Genomic DNA, 14,753 nt, shown 5'->3' on the forward strand with positions numbered 1-14,753 from the left:
ACTACCCGCTACTGGTCATACAGGCTGGCAGTGAGGAGGTTGCAGAGAGAAGTCCCGAAGGGATCAAAAGGGACTTCAGGGCACTGGGGCGACTGGTGGGAGGATCGGGAGCACAGGTAGTGTTTTCCTCGATCCCTTTAGTGGCGGGGAGGAATACTGAAGGGAACAGGAAAACTCATCGGATCAACACATGGCTTAGGGGCTGGTGCCATCGGCAGAATTTTGGCTTCTTTGACCACGGGGAGGTTTACAGGGCACCGGGCCTGCTGGCCACGGACGGAGTTCAGCTGTCTCGCAGGGGGAAAAGGATTCTCGCTTATGAGTTGGCGGGGCTCATCGAGAGGGCTTTAAACTAGATTCGAAGGGGGAAGGGGATAAAACCAGGCTCACTAGAGAAGAGACTAGGGACCGCACGCCAATGTCGGGGGAGAAATCGGCAGCCCAGCTCAAGTGCATCTACACCAATGCACGCAGCATGGGCGGCAAACAGGAGGAGCTGGAAGCCATTGTGCAGCGGGGTAGCTATGACTTAGTCGCCATCAAGGAAACATGGTGGGATGAGTCTCACGATTGGAGTGCTGCAATGGATGGCTATAAGCTCTTCAGAAGGGACAGGCGAGGAAGGAGAGGCGGTGGGGTAGCCCTTTATGTTAGGGAGTGCTTCGACTGTCTAGAGCTCGATGGTAGTGATGATGAGGTCGAGTGCTTGTGGGTAAGGATGAGGGGGAAGGCCAACAAGGCAGATATCCTGCTGGGAGTCTGTTATAGACCACCTAGCCAGGATGAGGAGGCAGACGAAATATTCTACAAGAGGCTGGCAGAAGTCTCCCAGTCGCTAGCCCTTGTTCTCGTGGGGGACTTCAACTTTCCGGACGTCTGCTGGAAATACCACACGGCAGAGAGGAAACAGTCGAGGAGGTTCCTGGAGTGTGTGGAGGATAACTTCCTGACGCAGCTGGTAAGCGAGCCCACTAGGGGAGGTGCCTCGCTTGACCTGCTGTTCACAAACAGAGAAGGACTGGTGGGAGATGTGGTGGTCAGAGGCCGGCTTGGGCTTAGCGACCATGAAATGGTAGAATTCTCGATACTTAGTGAAGTAAAGAGGGGGGCCAGCAAAACCGCTACCATGGACTTCCGGAGGGCGGACTTTGGCCTGCTCAGGACACTGGTCGACAGAGTCCCTTGGGAGACAGTCCTGAAGGGCAAAGGGGTCCAGGAAGGCTGGATGTTCTTCAAGAAGGAAGTCTTAAAGGCGCAGGAGCGGGCTGTCCCCATGTGCCTTAAGAAGAACGGGCGGGGAAGACGACCGGCCTGGCTGAACGGGGAGCTCTGGCTGGGACTCAGGAAAAAAAGGAGAGTTTATCACTTGTGGAAGAAGGGGCAGGCAACTCAAGAAGAGTACAGGGATCTCGTTAGGTCGTGCAGAGAGGAAATTAGAAAGGCAAAAGCCCGGCTAGAACTCAACCTGGCCACTGTCGTGAGAGACAACAAAAAATGCTTTTACAAGTATGTTAATGACAAAAGGAGAGCCAAGGAGAATCTCCATCCTCTATTGGATGCGGGGGGGAACGTTGCCACCGAGGACGAGGATAAGGCTGAGGTACTTAATGCCTTCTTTGCCTCAGTCTTTAATAGTCAGAGCAGTTATCCTCAGGGTACTCAGCCCCCTGAGCTGGAAGACAAGGACGACGAGCAGGATAAACCCCCCATAATTCAAGAGGAAGAAGTTAATGACCTGCTACGCCACCTGGACGTTCACAAGTCTATGGGGCCGGATGGGATCCACCCGAGGGTACTGAGGGAGCTGGCGGAGGAGTTTGCCGAGCCGCTCTCCATCATTTACCAGCAGTCCTGGTTAACAGGGGAAGTCCCGGATGACTGGAGGCTCGCCAATGTGACGCCCATCTATAAGAAGGGCCGGAGGGAGGATCCGGGGAACTACAGGCCTGTCAGCCTGACCTCGGTGCCGGGGAAGATCATGGAGCGGTTCGTTTTGAGGGTGCTCACGAGCCATGTCCGGGACAACCAGGGGATCAGGCCCAGCCAGCACGGGTTCATGGAAGGCAGGTCCTGCTTGATCAACCTGATCTCCTTCTATGACCAGGTGACCCGCCTAGTGGATGAGGGAAAGGCTGTGGATGTGGTCTACCTGGACTTCAGTAAAGCCTTTGACACTGTCTCCCACGGCATTCTCCTAGAGAAGCTGGCGGCTCACGGCCTAGACAGGTACGCTCTTCGCTGGGTAAAAAACTGGCTGGACGGCCGAGCCCAGAGAGTTGTGGTCAACGGAGTTAAATCCAGTTGGCGGCCGGTCACGAGCGGTGTTCCCCAGGGCTCAGTTTTGGGGCCGGTCCTGTTCAATATCTTTATCAACGATCTGGACAAGGGGATCGAATGCTCCCTCAGTAAGTTTGCAGACGACACCAAGTTGGGTGGGAGTGTTGATCTGCTCGAGGGTAGGAAGGCTCTGCAGAGGGACCTGGACAGGCTGGATCGATGGGCCGAGGCCAACTGTATGAGGTTCAACAAGGCCAAGTGCCGGGTCCTGCACTTTGGCCACAACAACCCCAGGCAACGCTACAGGCTTGGGGAAGAGTGGCTGGAAAGCTGCCCAGAGGAAAAGGACCTGGGGGTGCTGGTTGACAGTCGGCTGAACATGAGCTGGCAGTGTGCTCAGGTGGCCAAGAAGGCCAACGGCATCCTGGCCTGTATCAGAAATAGTGTGGCCAGCAGGACTACGGAGGTGATCGTGCCCCTGTACTCGGCACTGGTGAGGCCGCACCTCGAATACTGTGTTCAGTTTTGGGCCCCTCACTACAAGAAGGACATTGAGGTGCTGGAGTGTGTCCAGAGAAGGGCAACGAAGCTGGTGAAGGGCCTGGAGCACAAGTCTTATGAGGAGCGGCTGAGGGAACTGGGGTTGTTTAGTCTGGAGAAGAGGAGGCTGAGGGGAGACCTCATCGCGCTCTACAACTACCTGAAGGGAGGTTGTAGCGAGGTGGGTGTTGGTCTCTTCTCCCAAGTAACTAGCGATAGGACGAGAGGAAACGGCCTCAAGTTGCGCCAAGGGAGGTTTAGATTGGACATTAGGAGAAATTTCTTTACTGAAAGAGTGGTCAGGCCTTGGAACAGGCTGCCCAGGGAAGTGGTGGAGTCACCATCCCTGGAAGTATTCAAAAGACGTGTAGATGAGGCCCTTAGGGACGTGGTGTAGTGGGCATGGTGTGTTGGGTTGACGGTTGGACACGATGATCTTAGAGGTCTTTTCCAACCTGTATGATTCTGTGATTCTATTCTATGATTTGATTTAATTGATTCCTTATATTGAAGTCACCTATACACAGTACACAATCACGTTACATTTAAATTCTTGTCATCCTCCATTATTTCACAAGATAGGTATCTAAGATCATCAAAAGTGAATGGGAGCACAGAATATTTTTCCCTCATGCACAAGACATAACACAGGATCTATAGGGTAGTATATTGTGCAATCAGTTATTTCAGTTAGAGTCCACAGCTCATTTTGACCTTTCTATAGAGCAACAGGCAAAAAATAAATTTTGTAACAGAAATTTGTTCACAGTCTGAAACACTACAAGTTTGTCTCTAACCACCTACCACATATAGACTCTATCAGCCCACAAGATATATATACACACATATATATAGGTCTACTAGAGTCTTGTATGGGTGTCCTGGTTTTGGCTGGGATAGAGTTAATTTTCTTCCTTGTAGTTGGTATGGTGCTATGTTTTGGATTTAGTATGAGAAGAATGTTGATAACACACTGATGTTTGAGTTGTTGCTAAGTAGTGCTTAGGCTAGTCAAGGACTTTTCAGCTTCCCATGCTCTGCCAGGTGCACAAGAAGCTGGGAGGGAGCATAGCCAGGACAGCTAACCCAAGGGGCCAACGGGGTATCCCATACCAAATGACGTCATGCTCAGCATATAAGGCTGGGCGAAGAAGAAGGAAGGGGGGATGTTTGGAGTGATGGCGTTTGTCTTCCCAAGTAACCATTAGGCGTGATGGAGCCCTGCTTTCCTGGAGGTGGCTGAACACCTGCCTGCCGATGGGAAGTAGTGAATGAATTCCTTGCTTTGCTTTGCTTGCGTGCATGGCTTTTGCTTTCCTTATTAAACTGTCTTTACCTCAACCCACGAGTTTTCTCCCTTTTACCCTTCTGATTCTCTCCCCCATCCCACTGTGGGGGGAGCGAGCGAGCGGCTGCGTGGTGCTTAGTTGCTGGCTGGGGTTAAACCATGACAGTCCTTTTTGGCGCCCAACGTGGGGCTTGAAGGTTTCAAGATAACGACAGGTTTGATTGGACTGTGCTAGATCGAATTTATAGCTGTTGTTGCCCTTTAGCTATTAATTGGCAGGCTCCTGTGCTTACCATGGGGCTTGCTTGCCTTCCTGTGTATTAGAGTCTTGTGCTCGTTAGTGGCTGCTTTTTGCTTTCGCTGCTTGCTGTACTGCTGTGCTCCTTATGATAGTCTTATTCTGCTGTGCCTGGGAACATTCTGATAACAGCAATGGGGATGCGCCTGGGCTGGCAGATGTCCAGGGCATTGCTGCTGTTTCTGTGCTGCTGTACTGGACAGGCTGGAACTCCAGTGTGAACTCGAGTCGAAGGGACTGTGACCTGTGGATGAGTCCACGTGGGAGCAGGACACCCTGAGGCGTCTGTGGCCGTGGATAAGCCCATGCCAGAGCAGGTACATCTCGAAGCATCTGTGGCCGTGGTTATGTCCGTGCCGCAGCAGGTATACCTCTGAAGGTATTGTGGCCCAAGGATAAGTCCACGCTGGAGAAGGTACACCTTGAAGCATCTGTGGCTGCGTATAAGTCCATGCTGCAGCAGGTACACCTTGAAGCATCAGTGGCTGTGCATGAGGTCATGCTGGAGCACCTCAAAGCGTGTGGCTGTGGATAAGCCCATGACAGGGGAGGTACACCCCTGGAGGGACTGCAGCCATGGGTAAGGCCATGTTGGAGCAGGTTTACTTCTGAAGGGACTGTGGCTGTAGGTAAGGCCACACTGGAGCCGGTGGACCTCAAAGTGACCGTGGCTGTGGATAAGTCTATGCCGCAGCAGGTATACCCCTGGAGAGACTGTGGCTCATAGGTAAGGCTCCACTTGGGGCAGGTACTCCCCTAAGGGACTGCAGTCTGTGGATAAGGCCAAGCCGGAGCAGGGGCAAGGGGAGGAGTTCATCGCAATGTTAAACCCTATGGTCTGGTCCAGAGGGACCAGGGGTGGAGATTGTAATGGATATACCTTTAAATGGTTGTAACCCATGATTTGAGTTGCATGTTATAGGAATTACTATAGCAGGAACCACCTGAACCAATGGAGGACAAGCCTTACAAGAAGCAGTGCAAGCGCAGCAGTGACCCGACCTGAGCTGGCTTTGGTGCCCAGTAACTCCATGCAACACACCACCTCTCCCGTCCTGAGTGACCACCATAACAGATGGAACCCAAAGGCATGGGCTAAATGAACTCAATGGACATTTTCTGGACATTTTACAGACATTTCACAGGGGTGGTCCATAGACTAAGGGAATGATGTCCGTGTATTATATCAAAGGATGGGAAGGGGGGTGGTGGTTAATGAGAATGTATTGCATAGTGTGGGACCTGAGCATGACGTAAATGGTATGGAATAAGGGGTGGAGAATGTGCTGGTTTCGGCTGGGATAGAGTTAATTTTCTTCCTAGTAGTTCGTATAGTGCTGTGTTTTGGATGTAGTATGAGAAGAATGTTGATAACACACTGATGTTTGAGTTGTTGCTAAGTAGTGCTTAGGCTAGTCAAGGACTTTTCAGCTTCCCATGCTCTGCCAGGTGCACAAGAAGCTGGGAGGGAGAATAGCCAGGACAGCTAACCCAACGGGCCAACGGGGTATCCCATACCATATGACGTCATGCTCAGCATATAAGGCTGGGCGAAGAAGAAGGAAGGGGGGACGTTCGGCGTGATGGCGTTTGTCTTCCCAAGTAACCATTAGGCGTGATGGAGCCCTGCTTTCCTGGAGATGGCTGAACACCTGCCTGCCACTGGGAAGTAGTGAATGAATTCCTTGCTTTGCTTTGCTTGCGTGCATGGCTTTTGCTTTCCCTATTAAACTGTCTTTATCTCAACCCACAAGTTTTCTCCCTTTTACCCTTCTGATTCTCTCCCCCATCCCACTGTGGGGGGAGTGAGCGAGCGGTTGTGTGGTGCTTAGTTGCTGGCTGGGGTTAAACCACGACAATGGGTTATTAGATTTCCATAGATATAGAAACCTAAAAATTTACAGTGCACTGACCTCCACAATCCCTGCCACACAATGGAGTGATGTGGTCCCCATTACATTCAGCTACTTTTTATTTCCCAGCATTTAAGAATTCAAACAGTCAAAGCAGTAGCATTTATTGTTCATCAATGACAAGCAAACTTTGACAAGTTTGGTAGTAAATTTCAGTCTGAAGTCAAATCAAAATACTGTCTCAACCCCACCACTACTCCATACAATGTGCATACAGAGTCTCTCTACCTACTTTGCTTTATTTTTCAGTAGGCATGAACAAGTATATTCTATTTACAGGTGGGAACAATAGCTGCTCATTAAGTCAGCACATGTAGTCATTATATTCGCCCTAATATTTAAAAAAAAATCCACAGATAACATCATTGTTGTTACAGAAAAAAAAAGTATGCCAAACAGGATTAGGGAGGAGACTGCAAAATTAACTATTAAATATATATAATGTCAATATTTACAAATATTGACACATCTTTAAGAAAGCATAGATCAAAAAAATAAATCGGTATTTCCACTGAAAGACTTCAGATAACATAGACATGTTCACACAAGTTAAATGATGCTCATGCTCTAAAAAACAAAACCAAAACACAACTCTTCAGATAAGAAAGCTGTTACATGGAATCTCCCACCATATCTAAGTACCTTGGGATTAATGTGGACCCAACTCCTGTTGCACTGGAGGCTGAAGCTGATGAATCAGTGTGTGGACTTCTAAATTATTTTCCAGCCTGGTCTTCCTTCTCTCTTTCATGAGCCTCTGAATATGGAGAGCACATAAATGACAAATAATCAAGACTTTTAGAAAATAATAAAATTAGAGGCCTGCTGAGGACAGTAAAACAATTTTCTTCATTTTCAGACCTATATGAAATATTTGAAAAGGTAACAGCAAATAAAGGATTTCACCTTAAAATAGATTACTTTTCCATATAAATCAAATTTCCATGGCTACTGCAATGATCACTCAGAAAAACAAAATGTCACAAGCAAAATGCAAACACCCTCCAGTTGTTAGTTTGTACAGACTATCAAACATAAGTTGATGCTGATATTTCAATATTTTCAACACTATAATAAAATAGTATGATTACCTCAGAGAGTTCTTTAAGTTTTCATAGCGCAGGGAACTAAATTAGTACATAAGTATACATATGTGTAAATAAATGAACTCTAAATATGACTTATGGAAAATAAATACAACTCTGTATTTATTCCCACTTCACTTACTGAAAAAGAATCCCTGTGGAACATTGCAACAAAATCAAAGTAAACAGAATCTTCCATTTCAAAGTTAAAATAAGAATGGTGGGATTATGACGGGGAACAGATACAGCTACTGTATTTCTAAAAATGCTCAAATAACTTCTATTAAGCAGAGAAAAATTACTTTCTATACAAGAAACATCACTTTCTTTTTTGCTCACTCACATAGTTTAAGAGTAAAGACTGTTTGCTAACTAAACTAAAAAAAAAAAACAACCCACATGTTTTGTACCAAAACTAGGAAGCATTTTCCTCTGAAGAGAAACACAAATACCCGCAAGATACAGAACCAGGAAACATATTTTGATCTCAGTTCATTTTTTTCCACAGCTTGGGTAGCGGAGGAGATGTTTCCAAAAGTCATCATAGGTATTCCAAAAAGTTAGAAGTCAACAGTGTATTTTAAGAAATCTGAAAATAAAATGCTCACATTACCCCCTCCCCCCCAAAAAAGCCGTAAAATGTACACCTTTCTGATTACTATATTATAAATACAAAAATTTGTTTCTAAGTTAAACAGCTGAATCATATACAAAGCTTTGTCATTTTTGGTAAAATGACCGATCTTATAAACAGTAAAATGCTTTGTGCTTCCTTTATGGGTATGAGAAAATGGGTATGGAAATGGCCTCAAGTTGCGCCAAGGGAGGTTTAGATTGGACATTAGGAAAAATTTCTTTACTGAAAGAGTGGTTAAACATTGGAATAGGCTGCCCAGGGAAGTGGTTGAGTCACCATCCCTGGAAGTATTTAAAAGACATGTAGATGAGGCACTTAGGGACATGGTTTAGTGAGCATGGTGGTGTTGGGTTGATGGTTGGACTCGATAATCTTAGAGGTCTTTTCCAACCTTAATGATTCTATGATTCTATGAACCTAGAAACCTTTTGAGCGGGGGGAGACATTCAAGATGCAATTCAAGATATCTTGACTTAAAAACATTATGTTTTTGTAATCGCTTACTGGATTTCCCTTCTAAACTAAAATATGGTGTAAGCAGATGATCTCTCAAAAGGAATGATAGCTCAACCTGAACCAGTATCAAACATGAAAAGGTTTCCAACATGGAAGAAATCTTGTTGTGTTTAGATTCAGCCAATACAAAAAAAAGGGTCCAAATCAAGTTTTAGAATCCCTTGTATATTTGAATTTCACAGTGTCTTAAAGTCCATAAAGTTAATGAGCCTCCACAGAGGTCTGTTCATGTGGTTCTGTGTAGAATCAAAACAAAAACAACCAACATTGCAATGATCTCGTTCTTTCATACAAAATTGCTTTCTTCATGATAAGGGGCTTCAAGTCTATCATCTTCATAAACTGCAACATTTTAGAGAGCAAATTAAGCCTAATCTAGTAGGACAGAAACTGTTCAACCATGATGGCATCACATGAAAAAAAAAGAAAGAAAAAAAACACCAAACACCAAACGCCACACATTCTGCACATGCTGTCCAATCGGAGGGAGAAAGCATGGGCCATTTGGGTTGGCAAAGGGAATTCTAGAACGTACACGAGTGTCTCCTAAGGACCATCTTTGGAATGGTGTTTGCTTGGATACGGGCAGCAAAACGTACAATTTTCTCCATCTCCCACTCTTAAACCACCACCTTGAAAACTTACCCACTCCCAGCACAGCAGAAGACAGAGACAAACTTGTGGGCTGCTACCAAACAGCAGGTTATAAGACACACATTTCTTCTTTTTTATTCTGTTCTCTCTAGATTAAAGCTATCTGTATCAACTTCCCTTCCAAAATAAATATACAGCTAAGTAAAAGAAGAAAGGAAAGAGTCTTGTGTTCAAATTCACTTTTTTCCTGTATCTGTAAGCTATGTCTCAAAACAGGAACCTCGCACATGCACATTGCTCTTACATACTCTGACAATATATGTATATTAATAACTTGCCTATTTACCAAGCCCCAAACTGTTTAGGGCTATCTTCCTTGAACAAAACTACATTTGTTTGTTGTTTTCTAGTTAGCCAGTCTGAGACACTTTAAACATCACCCCAAGACAGAAAAACAAAACACGTTTTAAAATGCATTAGCTGACAACACTCGCATTTCTTACCCAAAATCTTCCTGCTCCTCTCCACGGTAGTTCTCGTTTGCTCAAACATGGCTTCGAGGTCGAAAGTCCGAGCTTTCTTCCCTGAAAATGAAGAATAAGGAGACTCGAACTCACCCTAGCCACAGGCACTCCGGCAGCTCCAGGCGAGGGGGGGCGACGGGCACGACCGCTTCGTTTCCACCTCCAACCGCCAGCCTCCCACGAGCCCCCCCACCAAGGGCCGCCGGCCCCAAGCGACCGCCCCCCGCGCATCTCAGCCGGGCGCCCGGCGCCCCCCGGCCCGCATCGCAACGCACCGAAGTCCGAAAAGCCCATGGTGGCCGCCAGCTCCGGGTCGGGTCCCGCCAGCATCTCAGCGCCTGCAAGGAGAGGGAAAGACAACCACGGGGGTCAGCCGAGGACGCTGGGCTGGGCTGGGCTGGGCTAGGCTAGGCTGGGCTGGGCTCGCACCACCCCGCCGCTCACCGCCCTCCGCCGCCGGCTCCATGCTGCGGCTGCCCCGGAACCACAACAGGCGCCGGCAGGAAGCGGCCGGGCGCGGCGAGAGGCGCCCGGGGACGCCCGTCCGCCAGCGCCGCCCTCCCGGCCGGGCCCAGGACCCGCGGGGTGTTTCATCTCCCAGCTTCGCGTGTCAGTCGCCAGAAGCCGGCTGTGGCCTTGTGCTGTTCTCCCGTCGCTGCTCGGAAGGCCTCGACGAAGTCTTGAGAAGATACAGGGAGAATTTACCACTTTGCCACGTAAACCCTGCAGGATTTGGGGCTTAACTTCAGGTTCTCCACTTGGAAAGTGGGGGGGGATTTCCTTTCTCGTGCCAGGTGCCTCTCATATACGAAGCTTTCCAGAATGGGCACTGGACTGATCCAGGAGCAGAGAATCACTGCAGTCAGGGCAGTAAACGTGATTTATAAACCAGACCCATTCCCTGAAATCCAGGTTTCACCCAGCCCTGAGACTTCCTACGGTTTGGGAATGCCTATGCTGTCCAGAGCAGATAAAACACTTAGCAGAGGCCCAAGCCTGGTAAGTTAACAGTATGTGCTACAGTCACATTGATGCATGAGCCCAAATTTTGGAAAAGCAACAGCCACACTGCATCAGTGCGGTGCAAAGGCGACTTACTCTGCTTCTGCACCTTAGCTCCAAACAGAGGCTCTGTGCATGCCTTTGAAGGGGAGTTCTCACTATTTTTGGTTTACACCACTACAAAAAAAATCTGTGTATGTTTTAATAATTCTGATCCATATGGTCTTGCCACAAAATCACATCAGGCTCACAGTATAAAATATCTTTGACACAGCTATTACAGGGACACCACCAGCACACACCCCCCCAAGAGCTACAATGACCGCCTAGCAGAGAAACAGGCAGGGAACCACCCAGGGTCACACAATGACAGGAACCGCTTCCCACTGCTCTCCTCAAGCCTGTCCTGTGCCTTTGCGGGTCCGCGACAATAGACTGCGCCTGGCCCTCGGGTGGCCCACAGTGATAGCGCGGCGACCCGCCAGGCCACAGGGCCCGTCGGTGAGGCAGCGCAGCCCCGACGCGGCCGTCAGCTTGCCCGGCTTCAGCAGCTCCCCTCCAGCCACGCTCAATCCGCAGCCCCAAGAGGCGTTGTCTGTCACCTCCCACTGGAATCCCTTTTCCACGCAGGCCGACCAAGTACCACCTGGAGGCAATCCCTGCCCGACGCTCCGGGCTGCCGTAACACCCACTACCCCACTGCGCTCTCCACCGCCCTGCCCTGCCCTGCCCTGCCCTCCTTCCCGCCAGCGGAAGTGGCAATCGGCGCAACGGGACTGCGTCACGAACGCAAGGCCTGACGGGATTTGGCGGGGTGCAGAGCGGCGGGTAGCGAGCTCGCGCCTTCTGGTCGTGCGCGGAGCCTTCCCCAACCCCCACTCTCCACCATGCCCGCCGCCATGAGCCCCGCGGCGCCCACCGCGCACGAGGTGCTGGAGATCGCGGGCTGCATCATCGACCGGCAGATCCAGGATGATCGCTGCTACCCGGACCTGTCCGAGCTGCTGGCGGTGCCGGTGCCTGGTAAGGAGCACTCGATGGCCCTCTGCCTCGGGCTCTCGTCGCTTCAGCCGCCACGGTGCGCTCACCGCACCGCGGCCCCCTGCAGGGTGGCCTTGGTTGGCACTTTGAGTGACTTTTTATTTGTCTATAGCTGTATGTCACATGTAGTTATGATGTATCGTATAGCTCTTCTCAAATATTTGTTTTGTTCTCCTTGAAACATCAAGACAGCATTTCCTACTTCATTGGTGCCAACTGTCTGGCGAAGTGGGCTGTGAAGAGGCACTCTAGAGCTGTAGGTGATCTAACCAATGTATATCCAGCAGGTGTCAGGATACAAGTAAAGAGTATCTGTTTTCTGTTATGATATGATGTAATGTGCATGGCCAAAGTGAAGCTGCCCTAGCAGCATCATGGATACACATCACATAAAATAATGGGGGTACATGGGTATTTTAACTTGATACTGGGAGTACAGATCAGCTTTTCTAGGTGAAGGAATATGCTCCTGGCTTGTTCATGTGGCATATTTAATGTCTGGCCTATACGATGAAAAAAGGGCTGGGGAGTATAATGGAAAAAATGGTGTAAAGCATAGACTGGGGGCCAGATGAGTTATTGTAAGAGTTCGTTTGCAAATCTGTTTGCTCATGTCTGATTTGAGATTTAGATTTATTGTTTATGGTCCTGCTCCTACAGAAGCCTTTGCTCACGCATATCTTGTGAGTAGTGGTATTTATATGCTTAAAGTCTTTGCAGTATCAAGACATGTTTTTCTGCATAGTCTGAAGGCCTGTGTTATTAATCTAAATTAAAATGAGAAATGTGCATTAGTCTAATTTAGATTTCACAGATTAGGAAACAATCAGGTAAAGATAGAGAAAGAGAATATAAACATTTTTTTGTAAATTTCTAATCCTTTATAGGAAGTCTAATCTTTTTTGTTGTTCTTAATTGCAGGTAGCCCTACTATTTCTGGTATGTCAGATATGGATTATCCTTTGCAAGGACCAGGTTTGCTGTCAATACCTAATCTTCCAGAGATCAGCTCAGTCCGCAGAGTCCCACTTCCCCCAGAGCTAGTGGAGCAGTTTGGACGTATCCTGATGAAAAATAATGTGTTAGGTTGTGTAAGTAATAATATTAGAAATGAACTTTTTTCTTTCATAATCTTTTTTTCCCTGATCTTTCTGTCAGACTCCCAAAAATGAACTTTGATATTGTTCATGTTCCCTTCATAAGGCTCCAAGCAGTAACAAGGTCTATTTGTGTAGAGTTGCTGGTGGAATTAGTTTCTGTATGAAGAACTTTGAATGTTTATGGTACATAGTTTGTGTACTACTATATATAAAGTAATATTATTTTTGAAGTGCTCCAAAGGGGATTTTGCTTTTGCTAGCCGAAATGCATTTAGTCCTTACATCAGCAGTGCTTCAGATATGCAGTGCAATTGTATGATGGGAGTATTTTCAGAAATCAGCAGAGCTTGGCTAACCATCGACAGTGACATTTTTATGTGGAACTATGAAGATGGGTATGTAGAGAATAAATTCCCAATGATATTTTATTGGTATTATATTGAAATTAGGCGATTGCAGTAGTGGGAGATTGTTTACTGGTAGCACAGAGGTGTGCTATTCAGTTTAACTTATCTTGATTCCTTTCAGGTTTTACTGAATTTTTGAATGAGTGTTTAAGGATTTTTAAGAGTTAGTAATACTGCTGCCAAATCATCTAGAGATGGAAGAAAGGAAAATGCATTTGCTTAGTTAGACATATCTAATATCCTAAAGTTATTGCTGTATTTATGCTAGGGCTTTGATTATGCCAAAAAGTAGAAAAAAATTATACTAATTGCCCAACTTTTCTAAGTAAATTTAGTAAGTACACTGATGCATATACAGTGGTCAGTCATTCCCACAATGGTAAGTAATATGACCTTAGTACTTTGAAGTATTGTGATTGAAGTTCTCCTGCCTAACTTATTTTAAGGATGCATAAACCTGAAAATAATTTTGTTATCTTTTCAAATGGCAGTGATATGTTTATAATTTGCAGGTTTGTTTCCTTATTTGTCTATGTAGTAATAATTATTTTAGTAGGAATTGCTTTATACATATTCTTGCATTTCTTAAGAAGATTAAAGTTGAAGATTGTGCCTCACATAGCTCCGCTCCATACATTTACATTGTGTTACAGTGCATTAAATACATTCACCAAATAATACAACACTTCATGGTGTTAATCATAAGGTACTGGGGAGGAGGTTGGGGTTTTTTGATTTAGATATATTGTATTTTTTTCACATGAAAAATAAGTTCCTCCCTCTTAATGTTAATCAGCATTGCAGATGCTGCATTGTGTAATTCAGAGTAGACTGTATGAATTAACAGAATCCAAAAATATAAAATACTGCAGTTGGGTTTCAGGTTTGAAACCACTATAGGGACTCCAAGCAGCTCAAATGATTGTATGGTTTTGCTGTGAAACTTCTCTGTCATTCCATTCTCCTGGACCTGCTTTCACCTGAAGCAAAATGCGTAGATGGCTTCCAAATGTTACAATAAGTATTAATAATTTTTAAATATACAGAATCTGATTTTGTTTACTTTGTTATTATGTGATACTATGTGACAAGTTTTATGCAGGTTTTTTTTCTTGTTGACAGGGGAGACCTGGCTTATTTTGATGGCCTTAGTGAAACTATTCTTGCAGTGGGTCTTGTAAAGCCAAGGGGAGGTAAGGAATATATGACTAGTGACTAGAATTAGGCAGTTTTTTTATATATGCATATGTAAAAATCTGTGTTTTATGTGCATATATATATATATGCAAGATATATGGGTTTTTTTTTGTTTTTAGAAACATTATGAAATTAATTACAAGCCAAAAGTAATGTATAGTTTAACAACCATTTACACTGATGAGCTTGCGTTTTTTTGCCACATCATACTCTGAAGATTGTACTGTTTATAAATTTGCACATTCAAGTGATAACTTCCATGAGATCCTGATTTCTAGCCCTCCCAGTTCTTTTGATAGCTACTCCTTACATAACATTAAAATCAAAGTTGAAT

General features: G+C 46.2%; 2 protein-coding genes across 4 annotated transcripts in view; one reads left to right on the forward strand and one right to left on the reverse strand.

Annotated features, from left to right (window-relative positions):
* LOC142075014 (WD repeat-containing protein 70-like) overlaps nt 1–10,952 on the reverse strand; it is a 314,944-nt gene extending 303,992 nt beyond the window's left edge. The window contains 5 exon segments of the mRNA XM_075136005.1: nt 6,906–6,909; nt 6,959–7,073; nt 9,652–9,732; nt 9,948–10,010; nt 10,117–10,952. Coding sequence (XP_074992106.1) covers nt 6,906–6,909; nt 6,959–7,073; nt 9,652–9,732; nt 9,948–10,010; nt 10,117–10,138 — 285 coding nt within the window. The 5' untranslated portion in view covers nt 10,139–10,952.
* Nucleotides 10,953–11,475: 523 nt separating this feature from the next.
* Nucleotides 11,476–14,753, forward strand: part of LOC142075119 (nuclear pore complex protein Nup155-like) — a 57,688-nt gene continuing 54,410 nt past the window's right edge. For all 3 annotated transcript variants that reach the window (XM_075136146.1, XM_075136144.1, XM_075136145.1), the window contains exons 1-4: nt 11,476–11,697; nt 12,637–12,774; nt 13,114–13,210; nt 14,345–14,415. In XM_075136146.1, the coding sequence (XP_074992247.1) occupies nt 11,562–11,697; nt 12,637–12,774; nt 13,114–13,210; nt 14,345–14,415 (442 nt within the window). In that variant the 5' untranslated portion in view covers nt 11,476–11,561. The remainder of the gene's footprint in view (nt 11,698–12,636; nt 12,775–13,113; nt 13,211–14,344; nt 14,416–14,753) is intronic.

This window comes from Calonectris borealis, chromosome W (genome assembly GCF_964195595.1).
Source record: "Calonectris borealis chromosome W, bCalBor7.hap1.2, whole genome shotgun sequence".
NCBI classification, from domain to species: domain Eukaryota; kingdom Metazoa; phylum Chordata; class Aves; order Procellariiformes; family Procellariidae; genus Calonectris; species Calonectris borealis.